Consider the following 17,220-nt stretch of genomic DNA (forward strand, 5'->3'; position numbering starts at 1 on the left):
GGTAATTGGTTAAATGAAGTAGATAGACAATCTAAGGCTTTTTTCCGGATTGGGGTTTCTGCTTTATGTTGGTCTATTTGGAGGGTCAGAAATGATATAATTTTTAATTAAAAAGTCTCTTTTTATTTCTTGCAGGTTATCCATATGGTCTCCCATTAGGTTCATCTTTGGGCCCTACTCTCCCCGAAGGGGCAGCGGGATGCTATGGCTACTGGCTGCACACGACTCCTGATGGTCGCTTAGGATATCTTGTGCCAGACTGGCTGGCGACATACTAGAAGGTTATGCTGATGTGTAGCCATAGTATGGGTTGTTTTCGATGGTTGATTTTGTATCAATCCTCGGTGATGCGTGAGTTGTAAACGTTATTTTTCTCAAACTTTTTATCTAATAAAAGGTTGTGTGCATCGTCACGATGCAGAAGTCGGGGTACACCCCCATTTCGGAAAAAAACTCCAGAGATGGCGGAAGCTCTAGATGTTCGACGCACATTGTCAGTCTCCAAGGAACGCTATTTTCAGAAGGTCATTCTGGTGTCCGACTGTCTGTCGCTGATACAACGGATTTCCTCTACATCTCGCGATCGTTCTACTCTGCGTATTATCGGTGATATCAAATCTCTGAAGACGGACTTTGAGTCCTGTATCTTCAGGTTTTCTAGTAGGAAGTTGAATATGGTAGCACATAAGCTGGCTCGTTCTCAGCCTTCGGTTTGTAAGATTTGCATCGATGTAATCCCGGAGTTTATTCGGGTTGAACTTTGTAATGATATTGCTTGATCAATAAAGACATGTTCTCTCTCAAAAAAAAAACCATGCTATATATACCCTCACGATTAGCTCACAGATTCCATCGAGAAAAGACAGATTAGCTTGCCGATTGAGGCGTGGCCCAACCAATCAGTCGTTGGGTCGTCCAGGAAATAGCACCAAGTCAAGTCACGACCACGGCGCGTGCGGATCAAGCACCAATTACCGGCTGGCTCGCGATCACTCGTCTAATCAGCTGTGCCTCGCCGCGTGTCCGCTACCGCTAGGCGCGCGAGAGACGGAGAAAAGAGGGGAAGCGCCCAGAAAAGAACGAAAGGAGGAAACGGAAGTTTCCGGGGCGAGCCGGTAGGCTTCGGAGGGGCGTTTTGGTCGTTTTGGTCAGGTGGTGTACGGAATTCCTGGCCGGTTTTGCTCTCCGCGCCTGGTTGGTTTCGCTTCTGCTCTATTGCCGCCACGCAGTCTGCTAGTAGTACTGCTCTGCAACTGCAAGTGGAGTACTAGTAGTACGGACGCCAACATGTGATTCCGTGCTTCCCAAGATGTACTATTTGAAAGCAAATTCGTGTGAGGAATGAAAGATAACGACAGCTCCCTCAGTCACACAAAAAAACGGTATGATTTGAAAGCAAATTCACACAAATATTAGTATTTACAATATAAAATGCATATACTCCCTCTGCGCTATTCGGTTTATTCAGAGTCAAACCTTGTTAAATTTGATCAATAATATAGAAGAAGAAAAGGTTAACATCCATACTATCAAATGCACGTAATATAAAAATATACTTTATAACGATTCTAATACATAGTAGTATAGATTTTATATTATACATGTTTATATTTTTTTTCATAAATATTACAACCCTTAAGGTGGCACAACATAAACATTCCGGGTCTAAGCATTAACCACTTATTATTATAAGCTAAAAATGTACAAACTCTTCTATATCCTCATCGGTCCACTGAAGATACCACTCAGACTCAAACTCTACTTGAAACAACTTAACAACTAACGGAAGTAATAAACTAAACATTTTAAGAGCTCGTCAACTTATTTAAGTAAAGTTCTAGACTGCTGGGCTTAGATACTACGACTCGAGACTATCTATTGCTTAGTCTCGACATCCTCAGCTTCATAGACGATGTCACATTCCACTCATTCAAAATCCTACGGAAAGAACAAGATCCTCGTACACGACCTCGTAGCTGCCTTTTGGTGCGTCCATGTAGTCTCCTTCGTTGGTATCACAATCTAGCAAAGGTTTTAGAAGTAAAGGGATGAGTACGAGCGCACTCAATAAGCTCAACTTAAAGGAAAAAATGTTTGATGCACTAGTTAGGGCAATTGATTGGCAAATCTTAGGCCAATGCATGTTTCACAAATATTTCTTGAAAATATTTATTTATTTTCAAAATTCATGCCCATGAGCCTTAACAGGTTGATGGAACTTCATGGAGCCCATTTCCTGCCTTGTTCATAGTTCCTTACCAAAACAAGGAGTGACAAGTTACAATTCAATACAACTTGTAGAGGTGTGCTACTTTTCTAATAAGATATTCTTATCTTTGTTACCATCCTGGTTTCTATTAATGGAAATCGGGAGGAAACTCCTTATATATAAAAAATTCTTTGTTACTGACATAGGCATGCCGAATAGGCATACCGAATAAAGCACCCAGGTTATTTGGCGAGGACGTGAGGCCCACGACCCGAAGCTTTGAAGGCCCAGAAGCCTAGGGAATTTCGGATAAGGAATATAGAGTTGTATAAGGAATTATGTAACAATATGGGAAAGGCCCCAATACGCCTTCTCGCAGTTTGTAACTTATACGACATAAAATCACTCGGCTCTGCCTCCTATATAAAGGGGAGCCAAGGGAAGAGGAAAGGATCGAATCAATTATCAACAAAGCCACCGTAACTTTAGTCGAAATACCTTTGTCGGCTGAAACCTTCGAGATCTACTTTCCCTCTACTTCTTACGAAACTCTAAATCTATAATCCGTAGGCATTGACAAGTTAATACCTTGTCAGTTACCATCCGAACGTAACCCGTCCATACTTTTTGGGTGTGAGGCCCAGTATAAGATCCAAACCAATCACTATTCTTCTCCGAGATCCTGCATACCCACCCTTTTGTATTGCTAGGACATCAGCCATTTACTAATCTTGAGTGCTTGACCCTCAACCATTAAAACAATCCATCATAGGCTCTATTGCACATGTCGTCCACCTGGGCCTAGAGAGCTTACAGACTCTCAACCTACAGTGGAACTAGGAGTACCCACAACCTGGGAAATAAGCATCAGTTCATATTGGAAAGGAAAAAAAGGTACACCTGACTTCCTCGTCAAATTAAAGATCTTATGTTTAACGCGTACATACGACTCCAGAATCACTAGACGCATTTGTTTTTAGTCCTAGACATAGTTGTTACAATCATGTTTTTACTACGAGATTCTACGACTTTATGACCCAAATTAAGTGAAACGATCCTCCGATTTTACTACATATAATATAAGATTTCACGGTTCTAAAAATTTAAAATCTTATGGTTTACGATCCTACTATAGAGGTTCCGATCCGATTCAGAATCACGATTCTGACAACTTTGATCCTAGATGATCATATACTCACTTGCAACGGAACCTCCACCATCAACACAAACCATGATTCCATTGCCCTCCATAAGATCAAGTTCTAGATTGAGGAAAATAGTGTTTTGCTTTTCAGTGCAGAAATGATAAGTATAATCCTTTGCAAGTAATTGATATGAAATAATCAAAGACATGAGCAACCGTTGAACTTTCTTGGAAACTGCGATCTAGTGCAATGCAACGTTTCGACTTGACCTGGGACCTCGGTTCTTAAAGATCCAAATGGCGCTATTATGCATAGTAATGATACACTGATTTTCTTTCTGTGTTTCACCCCTTTTTGGAATTTGTGATTAGTTTGCAATTTTTAACGCCCCCTCCGTTCCTAGATATAAGGTGTATAGTTCTTTTTATAAAAGTCTCCAAAATACAAGGTATATTGCGCTGGACAACCTGTGTGGATATTTTTTTAGATATTTGCTTGTGCTTCCTTATCTTTTGGAAGCTCCTCTATTTTATCATGTCAATTGTCTAGGATCAATTCCTCCAAAACATTGTGTAGTTTTCTCTCCACATGTATATCTTAATTTCCGTACCGAAAACTATACACCTTATAACTAGTAACGGAGGGTGTACCATTCTTGGTTTAAATAATTATTTCTGAAATGGTTAATTCATTTAAATAAGGTTTCTTTAACTAAATGGATTATGTAATATTTTCATTTGAATTATGAACTGAAATAATACCTTTAATATTTTAAAAGAGATCCTTGTTTTTATTTGAAATATAAATCCTTTTTGGAGAAAATATTTTATTTTTCCATTAATTGAACTAAACAAATGCTTTTTAAAATAAAAACAATATCTTCTATTTTATAATCTTATTGTATTTGAATAAAAAATGGGGGGGGGGGGGTTAGGTATTTTTCCTTAATTTATTTGAGTGAAAAATGAATTTTTAAACCATTTTTGGGAATTTCATGGATTTATTTCATTAAAATGAATTAAGGGCTTTTGGTCGATCGACTGAGCCACCTACTCACTTCTCGTCACTCTATCTCTCTCCTTTATCATGCAACGGTGATGGCGACCGCGCCGCCTCCATCTTTGAGTGCCTACTCCGTCCAGATCCAGCCATCTCTGCTACCATGGATCGCAATCCATCGACTCCTCTATCGACACCCTTCGATTCTGTCCTCGTCGATCCGTTTTTCACTTATGTCGCCGACCTTGCGCATACCCCTCTAAACCCTAGGGTTTCAGGGTGATGTTGTCATTCGCTTTGCTATGGCTTCGTCGTGGTTACAGAGGCACTAGGATGTCCTCCTGGTGCCCTCCTCTGTCCTGGAGTCATCGGTGTAACATCGGCACTGTCCCCGATTCGCTGAAGTGGCTATGACCACGTGAGCACTGCCTCACCATGCCTTGGCTGCTGCCCCTTGGCGATGGTAAGATCCCTTCTCCCCTCTAATCTCCGTAGCACCTCTCCCTGCTCACATCTGCTCTCATGTCCAACTCATTGAGCCTGGTTGCTAGGGTTAGGGTTTCCATTTAGGTTTTGTTCTTTGATTTTTTTAACTTGTGCTCTTGTGCTACTTCTAGTTATTAGTTGAATTGTACGCTATTTATGCATGTTTGTAAATATCTAGGGTTTGATGTATTTGTTCATCTGCTTCAACTTGGTGATCCTATTCTGTCATGGCTAATCCTCTGGGTTGTATTAGCATTGCTTGGCTTAATTGTTATTGTTGCCTTTGTTTACTGCCATATGCAATTGCATCAACTATTGTGTAATATATTAAATTCTCATTTCCTGGTTCTAGCCTAGGGTTAATTTTTGTGTTTATTTTCTAGTTGAATATGTGTCAGTGTTAAAGGTTCTCCATTATTACTTGTAGATGTATTATCACTGTGTTACTTGATCCATTGATGTGTCACACAAGGTTTAGACATTTTCTACCTTCTCTTCCTTTATTCTTTATCAAGGAAGGGAAGTAGAGAATGTTTGAATTACCCGTGTCTAAGATATAGAATGATGGATATTAACTTTGATGATTTCTTGTATGTGCCATCAATTGTTCTGATCCATTTGGTTGGTATAGGCTTTGGAAAACTATGCTTGGTATAAATAGTGGATTCTAGTGGCTTGAGTAGATTGATTTATGTTATAATAGGTGATCTTCTTGATTTCACTGTGGCATTCTCGTGTCATGTTAAATGCCTAGAAACTTTGATGGGTTAAACAAAAGTATTCTGGCTAGGAACCCATAGGGTGATGGTTTGTTAAACTAGATTGAACTTGGTGTCTCTAGTAGTTATATGACTATCTTGTGCTATTCTGTTATGCTCATTTGTATGGAGATTTGTCTTATATTTGCTTGTCCATGTACATCTTGAGGTAGCAGAGTTGGTGCTTTTTAATTCTATGCCACTTTAGTTTCCAGCTTTAGTTGGTTTACTTCCAAATGATGTCAAAATCAATCAAACAACATATGTTTGATAACTATTGTATTTGGATGCTTTTCTGCTTATGGAAATAGATCATAGTGATCTATTCCTGAAGTTGCTATACCTTACTCTAGATCCTAGATGCAATATGCTTGTGCTTGATGAGCTGGTGATCTTGATCAGCTTTTGCCTTGATGACCTTTTCTTCCTTTATTGGAGCTCGCTCCTCCTAGCTCCAGCTATATGATCAAGCTTCTTGTGTTTTCTAGGATTTTGGGGTGTTCTATAATTTATGGATGCTTTGAACTAGCTCCTGATTCTATGGTGGTTTAGAATAGTGAAATGTTCTTGTGTGTATTGGTGTTCTTGGTCGATGGATGTGGTTGATTCTACAAATCTGTTATGCTAGAAGTTTTTATATTGTCCTAGAGCTTGCATTTGGTTGACAACAAATGCATCTGCATGGTTGTGTGAGTTGTCTGTGAGCTTTTTGGGTTGTTGTGATCCTAAAATGTTGTGGATCGGGTCGGCCAAGTGATGTTTATCACCCTAGAATGATTATTTTTTACTACCACTTATTTTTCTTGATATCCTCTTGGTATTTTGCAGGAATTTCTACGAAGAGAAAAGAAGACAATGTAGCTGGGTATAGTTTAGGTTTCCTTTTTTATTTCTTACTTTAATTCCTATACTATTTATTCTTGTAATATGATGAATTGGGTAAATACAATGTAATTTTGTTTTTTATTAATAAAGTTGTATTTTCTCTATTCTTGCAGTTGTAATCTAGAAATTTATAATTTTAAATCCAAGCTTTTCTTTTATTTGGATTTGAAATTTGAACTTGTAGTTTTCAAATTTGAATCGAATTCAAATTATTTCCCTCAAAAAACATAACTTCAACAAAGGTCATGTAGAAATCCACATTAGTCCACTAATGACCTAACCCTAGTCACTAGTAGAGAGGAATTTCGATCTCTTTGAGGTTTTGTTTTGAACACGATTTTTTAAAAGGAATATAGAGTAGGGGAAGACCTTAAAGTGTTTTTTAATAATAAGAACCCAAATCTGCGTCCCTGGGGACTTGAACCTAGGAGGCTAGGTTGTACATCCACTTCCCTAAGCAAGTGAGCTAGGCTCACTTCTTGAGCGCTAAAAATTTCCCCTCAATTTCAAATGCATGAATGCATATGCACATAATTATAACTCTCTCCCTTATTTAGTCCTAAGTGTTGCGATGTCCCAATAACCTCCAAATCCCTAGCTCATTCCACCCTCTGTCGATCTCTTCCAAGTCACTATCCCAAGTCTTGCATCTCCACCATATGATCATCAATTTCCAACCTCCAACCTCCTTCGAGACATCTCTTCATCTCGAGAAAATCAACAACAAAAAAGGGAAGGATGGCCATAAATGACATATGATGAGAAGACATCTTTTGCCCATGAAAAGCCACATCGAGCGGGGATTTCTTCTACGATGTCCTACGATGTATGTGAACAAACAATGGCGCCATTGGCCATCAAATAGACGGGAATTTTTTCTGGCATGTATTTTTTTTTGGACCATATATGACATCAATACCAACTGTAAAATATCCCTTTAACCATTTGAGTGTTTTGGGACTATAGTTCACACATCCATCAAGTTAAGTGACATTTGGTTTAATGCACTCTTCTTTTATGTCACACCAAATTTCAAAAAGACTTCAAATTAGTACGAATGCCGAGTAAATTATATCTTATATTAGAATGCATAAGTATTACACATGTTTTATAAACATAGGTCATCTTGAGGTGGACAGATCATCATTTTGAATTTTTTGCCACTACCATGAGTAAACTACATTGGTCCCCTTAATTTGTGTTATTTGAGAAACACGAAGTACACTCTGCACACGCCCATGTTTTTTGAAATAGTTAATCATTATATCTCATCCTTTGAAGACAAGGACACCCCCAAAATCTATTTTATACAGATACAGTGTCACTATCTCATTAGATATCCTCGTGCAAAAAATATTGCATGAATTCAAAGAAAAAGACATATTGCATGCAATAATTAGCTTGGGACACGATTGTTTTTCAATCGATTAATCACATAATTATTTTTTGGTTTTTCTTTATTGGTACCTAGAAAATGAGATAGTGACATTGTATGCATATGTGATACACATGTTATGATGAGTAGCATGATACTACTACCAATGCCAAATATGTGATTCCATGCTTCCAAAGATATCTTTGTTGCCCCTCGGTCACATAAATCATAAATCATACGATTTAAAACCAAATTCACGTTATTTAAGAAAGTACCGCGTCAAAACAAGCTAGGTTTTTTCTATCAATCACAACGAAACAACTTCGTGTCTGTGTGATTCGTATGACAAGAGAAACATAGGATTGCAATGCCATTCCCACTAGAATCCTTTGTGAATTCATATAAACCAAAGTTTATATTATTTCACCAAAATAAAGAATTCTGAAAAAGAGCTTTGAGTGGATGCTAGATTTCCCACGAAATCTAGTGCAAAAGATTCCTTAGGAAAAATCCTACAGGAATCCTACAATCCAAACAGCCATCATAGGACAAATTTCCACATAATTTAATCCTACAAATTTCCAACAAGCCCTTAGAGGAGAAGCAACTTGTGGTTGGTTTTTTTAGGAGGGTAGTGGCAGGCCATTCCATGAAGATCAAACCCCGGGTTTAACACTTTGGTGTCTCATAAAAGGCAAAATATTCTTTTAGTGGGGGACGATGTTCCCGCAGATAGCGAGGCGCCTATGGTGATTTCACAAATCTCAAGTCCTCGAGGGTGCTCAAAGAGGATGGGTGTGCGTGCGTCATACAGGTCAATGCATGTTTATGAGTGTGTGTGTGTGTGTGTGTGTGTGTGTCTATACCGCGTTTCACAAAAAGACCCTTAGAGCTTGCTACCTCTTTGGGCAAGATTGCAATGAAGTATTAAAATGCCCGTCCACTAGAATCCCACGAGGTTGTAACGAAGTTTTTATATACATTACAGGGGAAATATTTGATATGTTTTCATGAGTTTTGAGTGGATACAGGTTTTGCTTTGTAAATAGTGCAAAAGAATCCTTTGAAATTTCAATATGATTCGATCCTACATTCTTCCTTCATGACAAACTATCACGGTTTCGTCAAAGCCAAACTATGTAAAGTTTGACCAAGCTCATACAAAAAAACATCAAAATCTATATAGAAATACATATGATATGAGAATGATATTTCGTTTTTACAATATTGGCAAATATCATGCATTGTATTAAGCTAGAGAACATGAGCCGGTGCAACATCACCCAGTTGTTGTAGATACATCCGAAAACAAAAGAAAATATACATCAGAGAACATGATGGATACACATGTTGAGTGGACAACTAGAAATTTATGTAGTTTGTTTATTGTAGTGTATATTTTTCTTTCTATCAATATGAATGACTTGTCTTTGATGTATCTGAGTACTTCTACTCGTACATCTGCTTCACATCTTCGATGCCTTCAACTAAAAGTATCGATAGCACTATTTCTTATATCTTGTGTTTGGCTTATAACTTCATTAATTGCCATGATGTGAGAGTATGTCTCATAATTTAAAATCGAAAGCAAAACACATTAAAATTATTCAAATGAACACAAACCTTGGAAATCAAATACTACCACTCTTTTATTTAAAGATACTGATATGGGCAATGGTTTTTCTATCAAGGAAGTCGTCGCTTCTCTTTGACTCTTACATGTGCTTCAAATCTTCGATGCATTCAACTATAGGTGCCAATAACATTATTTCTTATATCTTGTGTTTTGCTTATAACTTGATTAGTTCTCATGCTTGAGTGTATGTCTTATAATTTAAAATCAAACGCAAAACAAATTAAAATTCTTCAGGTAAACACAAAGTCTGGAAACTAAAGGCTACCGCCACTCTTTTATTTATAGATACTGCGGATACGAGTAATGGTTGTTCTGTGGAGGAAATCGTCACTTCTCTTTTGTTTAAAAATAGAGTCTGGTACAGTACTGCAACCAAATGGTACCACTCCTTTTCCCCTGTCCGATGTCATTGGTTAGCGCCATCGCCACGTGGTAGGTTGCAACAAAGCGCACCCAGCAGCCAACAGATCCAGAAAAGCGCGAGCCCCAAAGACCAACAGGGGCATTCAGGTCATTCCACCCGCGTGGGGCCACGACCACCCCTCCCAATCGTCCTCTCCGGAAACCGGGGCCAGGAAATGACCATCGTGCCCCGGGCCTTTATTCCCTCCCATTTCTGCCGCTATCCTTTCGGAAAGCCCCGGAACCCAACCCAACCACCCACCCAACCCTGGTTAGCGCTCTGCCACGACCTGACGAGCCCGTCCCATCCGATCGCATCCCGAGCCGCCTGGACCCGTCCCACCGTACACCCTCTCCCTGCCCGTGGGCCCGGCCACCACCGCGCCTTGCTCGGCGTACAAGGACCGGGCGCAGGGGACCCTGCTTCCCCTCGAAGGAATCGACCCCATCACCTCCCTCCTCTTTATCTCGGAGCCGCCGCCGTCGCCAACCCTAACCCGATCTGGTCCGACGCCGACGAGGGAGGACGCCGACGGTGGTGGATCTGCCAGATCTGCGGAGATCCGACGGAGGCGCGAGGGGCGATGGTTGTGAACGGCCGGCCGCTCAAGAAGGCGAGGACACGGGTCGAGGCCTTTGCTGGGTTCCCGGCGGCCAGGGACGGCGGGGCGGCCGGCACGTTCCGGGAGGCGGTCAGGGGGTTCCTCGCCAGGCACGCGCGCCTGCTGCCGCTCCCCTCCATCTTCTCGCCGGCGGCCGCCGCCGCCCCGCCGCACCTGCTCACGTGGAGGGTCTCGCTCAGGGTCGGCGAGGACGGGGAGGACGACGGCGGCGGCGGCGGTGGATGCGGGGTCGAGCTCAACGTCGTGGAGGAGGATGTGCTCAGATCGCGATCTGTCTATTGTGATCAGTGCAGAGTCGTGGGTGAGTTGCTTTCCTTTTCTTTTTTTTTGTTTTGTTTTTTCTGTCTGTCCTCGAAACATTGTTTTTTCCCTTATAAAATTGTTTTTTTCCTTTCGGAAAACGTTCGTAAGATAATGAGTTTCGTCCTCTTTTTTATTTTTTATTGATTTCGATTTTTAATTGTTTTGGCGGTGTGCTAATTTTTTTGAGAGTGACTGACGGATGAATGACTGACATTGCAGACGTTCCTTCAGTTTTTTTTTTAACCAAAGATTTTATTCAATCCACAATGTCCATGTTCGTTTCCACGTTCTCTGATTTGTTACAATCAAACAGCAGCGGTGATGGAATATCGGTTCTCTAATGCATCTGTGTTGGCGGTTGCAGGATGGAGCGGGCACCCGGTGTGCGGGAAGCGGTACCATTTCATCATCGAGAACGACAGCATCCAGATGGCTGGCCGTCGGCGCACCTGCTGCCTCCGCTGCGGGACTCCCATGGCCGCTGCAGACTCAAGGTGGGAGGAACCAGCATTGTTAATTTCTGGACAGAACAATCATACACTACTTTCTGTGTTAACCGTAGTAACATGGAGATACCACCGATTGCTCGGTTGATTTCCCGTCATGCAAAGCTCCCCAACCTGTTCCAGTTCATGCTTTCGATTTGCAGTTCGGTTGTACAATCTGTTCCGAGCACATATTCCGTGTGATGTGGATGTAATTATTCTTCTGCTCGATGATACTACGGAGTATCCTGACCAATTTCTTCTCCAGGTGCCTCTTGTGCAACTTCGACATGGAAGGCGAGGAGCTGGAAGAGTGCGGATACCTGCATCTGGATGATTCCTCACACTTGCTGCATGCAGTTGTGCATGCAAACGGCTATGGACATCTTCTCAGGGTAAATGGCCGTGAAGGAGGGTCAAGGCTTCTTACTGGCCGTGACATAATGAGCTTCTGGGATCGCCTCTGCAATGTGCTGCATGTGAGGTAAACGGCTTAACTGTTGGTACACAGTGGTGCAGTTAGCGTGACATGAACCTTGACCATCATTCAAAAACCATCCAGCCACACACAACACTAAGAACGCCATTTGCCAACTTGCAGGAAGGTCACTGTCATGGACATATCCAAGAAGCATGGAATGGACTACAGGCTTCTGCATGCCATCACAAGTGGTCATCCATGGTACGGTGAATGGGGATATAAGTTTGGCGCCGGTAGCTTTGCACATACCTCAGACACATACCAACAGGCAGTTGATGTGCTCTCTGGCATACACCTGGCGCTGTACTTCTCACATCGCAACACCATCAGGACTCCATTACAGAACACGATTGCTCTGTATTGGGCCCTATCCGATCGACAGCTTGTGACTGTGAGGGACCTCTTCCGGTTCATAATGCACCTGCTTCATCAAGCCCGTAAGGATGCCGAGATGTCAAAACCAGCGATGGATGGAGCAGTTGAATCCAAGGTGCTCTGCATGTGGAACAAGGAAGATGTCGATCGAGCCGAAGCTGCAATGCTCAAGATTCTCCGTGCTGTCGAGACAGGACGCTGGGTGTCTTGGCGTGCACTTAGGGGAGCTGCATCCAAGGCTGTTGATTCACAGGAGCTGCTGGATTATTCCCTTCGAGGATTGCGAGGGAAACTGATGGATGATGGCCATTTCATTGCTGTCCGCTGCAATGCTGAGACTAGTGCAATTGAATACAGGTAAACCTTATTTCCAGTATGTTGCTCCACTTTGCAGAACTTCATTAGGCAGTCCTCTTGACTTGTATTTCATGGCGAGCAGGCTGGAAACATACTCCAATCAGGCCCCAGTAGACACAACTGTGTTTGGGCCCTCTGTCGAGCATCTAGTACACGATCTTCGATTCCTCTATGATGCTCTGCTGAACCCAGAAACGATGCTGTCTTCACAGCCAGAGGTGGTGGCTGCATCATCACACAATGCAGCTGCAAAAATTCTGGACTGCAAGCAGTTCATCAAACACTATGATGAGAGTGCTCCAGAAGCTCTTTTGAACCCAAACCTGCTTTCTGTGAGTTGCTCCATTGAACTGCTTGATCATCCAAAGGACTACACTGCACCACCGATGGAACTTCTAATTTTACCAGAAAGTGCTACCCTCGGTCAACTGAAAATCCAGGCTGCAAAGGTCTTTCAAGAAACGTACCTCATGTTCCATAGCTTCCAGGCTGAACAGCTCCCTGACTTCCTAAACTTAAGTGACACAACACCTGTGAAGCATGTGCTTGGCTCAAGCCAGCTTGTAAGGGTGAGAGGACGGTGCACTGGGGATCACCGGAGAATTGTGCAGTTCAGGATGGAGAGGGGTTTGGAGAACTGGACAGTGGACTGTACATGTGGTGCCAAGGATGATGATGGTGAGAGGATGATGGCATGTGATGTGTGTGGAGTCTGGCAGCACACCAGGTGCTCAGGAATCAGCGATTTTGAAGAAGTCCCCGATAAGTTCATCTGCAGGAAGTGTGCAAGTCCACGCAAAGGAAAGAGTCGCGGTGGTGGAGGTGGCAGTGGCGGCGGCAGAGTGGATATGGGTGCTGCTGGCAGGTGCAAGGATGAGATTGGATCTGTTGGCGGTGCAGGCAAATTTGGGCGCCTAGCAACCGTGGGGTGACTGTACATAATGTAGTGAAATGTAAATACTGAGCGAGAGAGTGATGAGCAGAGCCTGAGGCCTCTCTAGACCTTAAGTGGTTAATGAAATCTTGTCTTTCTAACCAGTGATTTTGTCTATTCTCTCCCAAAATAATATTTGCACTTCCTCAGTGAATCCTCTGCAGTACTGCATTGAAACTTGAAAAGTTAGCTGAGTTCCAACAAAACTATTGTCTGTCAAATAATATTGCTACTGCACCAAGACACGTGTTTAAATTAACCTCGGACAGACAAATGCTAGACGACATGACAACAGTTACAGAGCATAGTGCAGCGTAATTGATGAGCATCTTGAAAACAATTCAAAATGATACTACGTATTATTTGACGAATAATCCTAATACTCAGGGATAAAGGAAAACCTATGATTTTGTTGTTCATAAGCTACTAATTTCAACATAAAAATAATGTATAACAGTATCAATGTGCAGCACTCCCTCTGTTATATATTATTTGTCGTAGATTTAGATGAATCTGAAGTTCTGAACACAAAATGTATCTAGCTAGATACAAATCAGCGACAACTTATATGAAATGGAGGGAGTATCATTCACTGGCAAGTAAACAAAGTCGTGAACTTCCATCATACGAAATGAGAAAGGACATGCAGTTTAGGTTCATTATTATCACCCACTGTCTTAACAGTATATGGAGATGCAAATGTAATAAAGACATGATGAGCCTATTCAGTATTTCCCAGTTTTGTGCATTCCAAGTGAAACCAACACAATTCCAACATAAGATTAACGTAAAAAAATTCAATTACATACCTCAGGTTTATCCTATATAATAAATTAAAGCCTGGTCTGATGCTTGAAATGACAAACCTGTAAAATGAGAATTCACTGGAAACTTTTAGGCATGAAAGCACAGGTAATAAGCTATAAGCAAATAGTAAGTGTGGAGAGAGAAACACAGGTCACACACCTCAAATGTTTCATTTATGCTACAAAATGAGCTTTCTCAGTTTCTTTATGGATAAGACAGGTGAGCGATGAACATGAGATCTGCAATAGGAAACAGTGTGATTAAGCAACTCAATTAATGAGGAAGAATGGCAGACTTCAGTAGTTCCAAATCTAACAATACTAATGATATTAGAACTAATTCAAGTTGTACAGTGTACACATCTTTTTGGAACTATAAACTTGAATCAGGACCAGCATCAGTATAAATGATGAGATATTCCAGTGCTGGAAAATGTATTGAAAGCCATTTTTGGGGTGGGCAAATCGGTGATATGCAAGTTTAAGTGTTATACTATCACCCACATCTTTTGTAACTATAAATCTGAATCAGGACCGGCATCAGTACAAATGAGGAGATATTCCAGTGCTGGAAAATGTATTGAAGGCCATTTGAGGAGTGGTCATATCGGTGATATGCAAGTTGAAGTGTTATATTATCACCCTTAAAGAGCGAATCAATGCTGGAGATTAGACTTTTATGCCCATATATCATCGTAACAGCACCTAAAGATACAATGTTCAAGCGTTCATAGGAAAAAAAAAAAAAAGGAGAATAGAACAATTCCCCAGCATATAATCATATATTTATAAGAGTTTAGTACAATGTTTAGATCTGCAGGCAGAAAGAACTAAAGAATATTTAATTTAACCGCAAAAGCGTCGGTTAAGTGTGTCTTCCATTCGAAATATTAATGGTTATATCGTGCATCCTCACCAGAATTTGAGTAAATGCAAAAATGGACCGATACAAAGTCATGGAATAAATAACGGATAAGTAGACCATATTGCTATACAAGATGATGTAAAGTAGAAGAATGTTGTAAACATGGGGTGGTAATCCTGAACAGAGTAAGGATCTTGGATAATGTGGTATGGACTAGAAAAAAAAGTTGATTGAACAGAGGGTTAGCTTGTTTATTACCGCTTTAGCATTGCTTACCCACATCTTATCAATGATTTCAAATGAGCACAGCCAGCATTTGTTTTACAAAGCAATGTAGCATTTCAGTTAACAATTATCAAACAGTCGAAAGGGTTCTCAGTTCGCCTAAAACAAATTCTGCTGTTTTTTTAGCCACAGCAATACTTTTATGACTCCACCAGCCATTATTAAGAAGTAAGACGAAACTTTAATTTTTTTAAAGTTCCACACATGATAAATCTGGTGTTCATCGCACCACTTCGAAGCAAAATGAGCTAGCAACATTTTTTCTCTGAACAACTAGAAGCAAAGCTCCCAAAAAGGATCGTACAGACTCTATCAAAGGCAAACATAATTTTGATGAAGCAATCCAGCATTTAAGTTAACAATTATCAAACAGTCGAAGGGTTCTCAGTTCGCCTGATAATGCTGAAAACAAACTCTGCTGGGTTTTTTTTTGGCCACAGCTATACTTACTCCAGCAACAATTAAGAAGTAATACCAAACTATTTTTTTTAAAGTTCCACACATGATAAATCTGGTGTTCATCGTGCAAAATGAGCTAGCAATTTTCTCTGGAACAAACAAACAGAATGCACACCCCAAAAAGGATGATCACCAGAAAAGACCATACAGACTCTAACAAAGGCTAAGATAATTTGATGAAGTCGTCAAGGATACGACTCTTGCCCCCTTAATTAGGAATGATAAAGACACTATCGCACATATTTATATCCCGAAACAGCACAGAATCAAGCAAGTTGCGATCCAAAGATTCGGAACAGCAAAAGCAAGGCGTGCCCAATCGTGCACCCAAGCATGAAAAAGGATACCCGAGAAGAGCATGAATAGAATACCTGAGCAGAGCAGAGCAGAGCTGGTGCCCAGCAATGCACCAAAAAGGCACCGAGAAGAGGAGGACGCATCAGCCTTTCCAGCCCCCTGTCTTGACACATAAGACACGGAAACGCAGGGGATTAGGGACGCGCGCCCTAAAATGATCTGGTGACCTAGGCAGGCAGACATTAATCGCAATTAAATGCTACTAAATCAGTGCGTCAGATTTCTTTCCGAGCATCCCAAAGTATCCGCGGGCAGGGGATGGCCAATTTCGAACGCCGCGGCGGTGAGCAAGCGTGGAACCCTAGAATCCGGCCGACCGAGAACCGGAGCTCGGAGGTCCAGCTAGGGCGGCGGATCAAGACCGCGAGTCGGGTTTGCACCAGCATATAGAAAAATCGCGTCCGAAATTTGTGGAAGGCATGTGAATCGGAGGATGAAAGAAGCTCACCGATTGTGCTGGATTGACGAGCGGCGGTGTTGAGGCAGCAGCGACACGTCCATGGCGGCGACGGGGCCGAGAGGCGGCGAGACGCTGAGCTAAAGGCGCGCGGCAGCCTAGGGCAGAGCTGTCTCAGGAGGTGGTTCTTGGAGGCGCATCGGGTGGGAGGGATTATTGGAGCTTGCTGGAGGTAGAGGTAGGTCAGGTCAGGACTCGGGAGAGGAAGACGAAGACTGGGAGAGGAAACCAGGGTAAAAACCTGGCTGGGTGGCTGGGTGTGCGGGGGACGGTGGAGAGGAAACCGTGGAGGAGGAGATCTCACCTTGTGGGTCGGGACTCGGAAGCGGGTGCTAATATAATTGGCCTACTTTCCCTCAAAAAATAAGTATATAATTGGCCTACTTGGTTAAAAAAAAACTCCTTTTGACACCAATTACATTTTAGCCTAATAAAACCGTTGGCAATCCCGTGTCGTCCCCTACGTGGAGGGCGCGAATCAGGAGCACCGGCACCTCGTGCCATGTCGGATTTCATCCGCGGGCCCCGCTCGTCAGAG

General features: G+C 41.9%; 1 protein-coding gene and 1 long non-coding RNA gene across 3 annotated transcripts; one reads left to right on the forward strand and one right to left on the reverse strand.

Annotated features, from left to right (window-relative positions):
• The first annotated feature begins 10,114 nt into the window (after positions 1-10,114).
• LOC127345213 (PHD finger protein At1g33420) lies at positions 10,115-13,557 on the forward strand. Its single transcript, XM_051371657.2, has 5 exons — positions 10,115-10,819; positions 11,186-11,315; positions 11,575-11,790; positions 11,908-12,519; positions 12,602-13,557. Exons 1-5 carry the CDS (start codon positions 10,480-10,482, stop codon positions 13,449-13,451), a joined length of 2,148 nt encoding a protein of 715 aa, XP_051227617.1. The 5' UTR covers positions 10,115-10,479; the 3' UTR covers positions 13,452-13,557.
• LOC127345214 (uncharacterized) lies at positions 12,846-16,976 on the reverse strand. Of its 2 annotated transcripts, none has more exons than XR_007878498.2 (5): positions 16,674-16,976; positions 16,240-16,324; positions 14,420-14,499; positions 14,263-14,319; positions 12,846-13,619 (listed from the first exon to the last, which is right to left on the reverse strand). It is a non-coding gene; the product is annotated as an uncharacterized lncRNA (long non-coding RNA). The 2 variants fall into 2 exon arrangements; XR_007878499.2 differs by having other exon boundaries at positions 16,240-16,328.
• Between the last annotated feature and the right edge of the window lie 244 nt (positions 16,977-17,220).

Source organism: Lolium perenne, chromosome 3, assembly GCF_019359855.2.
Source record: "Lolium perenne isolate Kyuss_39 chromosome 3, Kyuss_2.0, whole genome shotgun sequence".
In the NCBI taxonomy this organism is placed as follows: domain Eukaryota; kingdom Viridiplantae; phylum Streptophyta; class Magnoliopsida; order Poales; family Poaceae; genus Lolium; species Lolium perenne.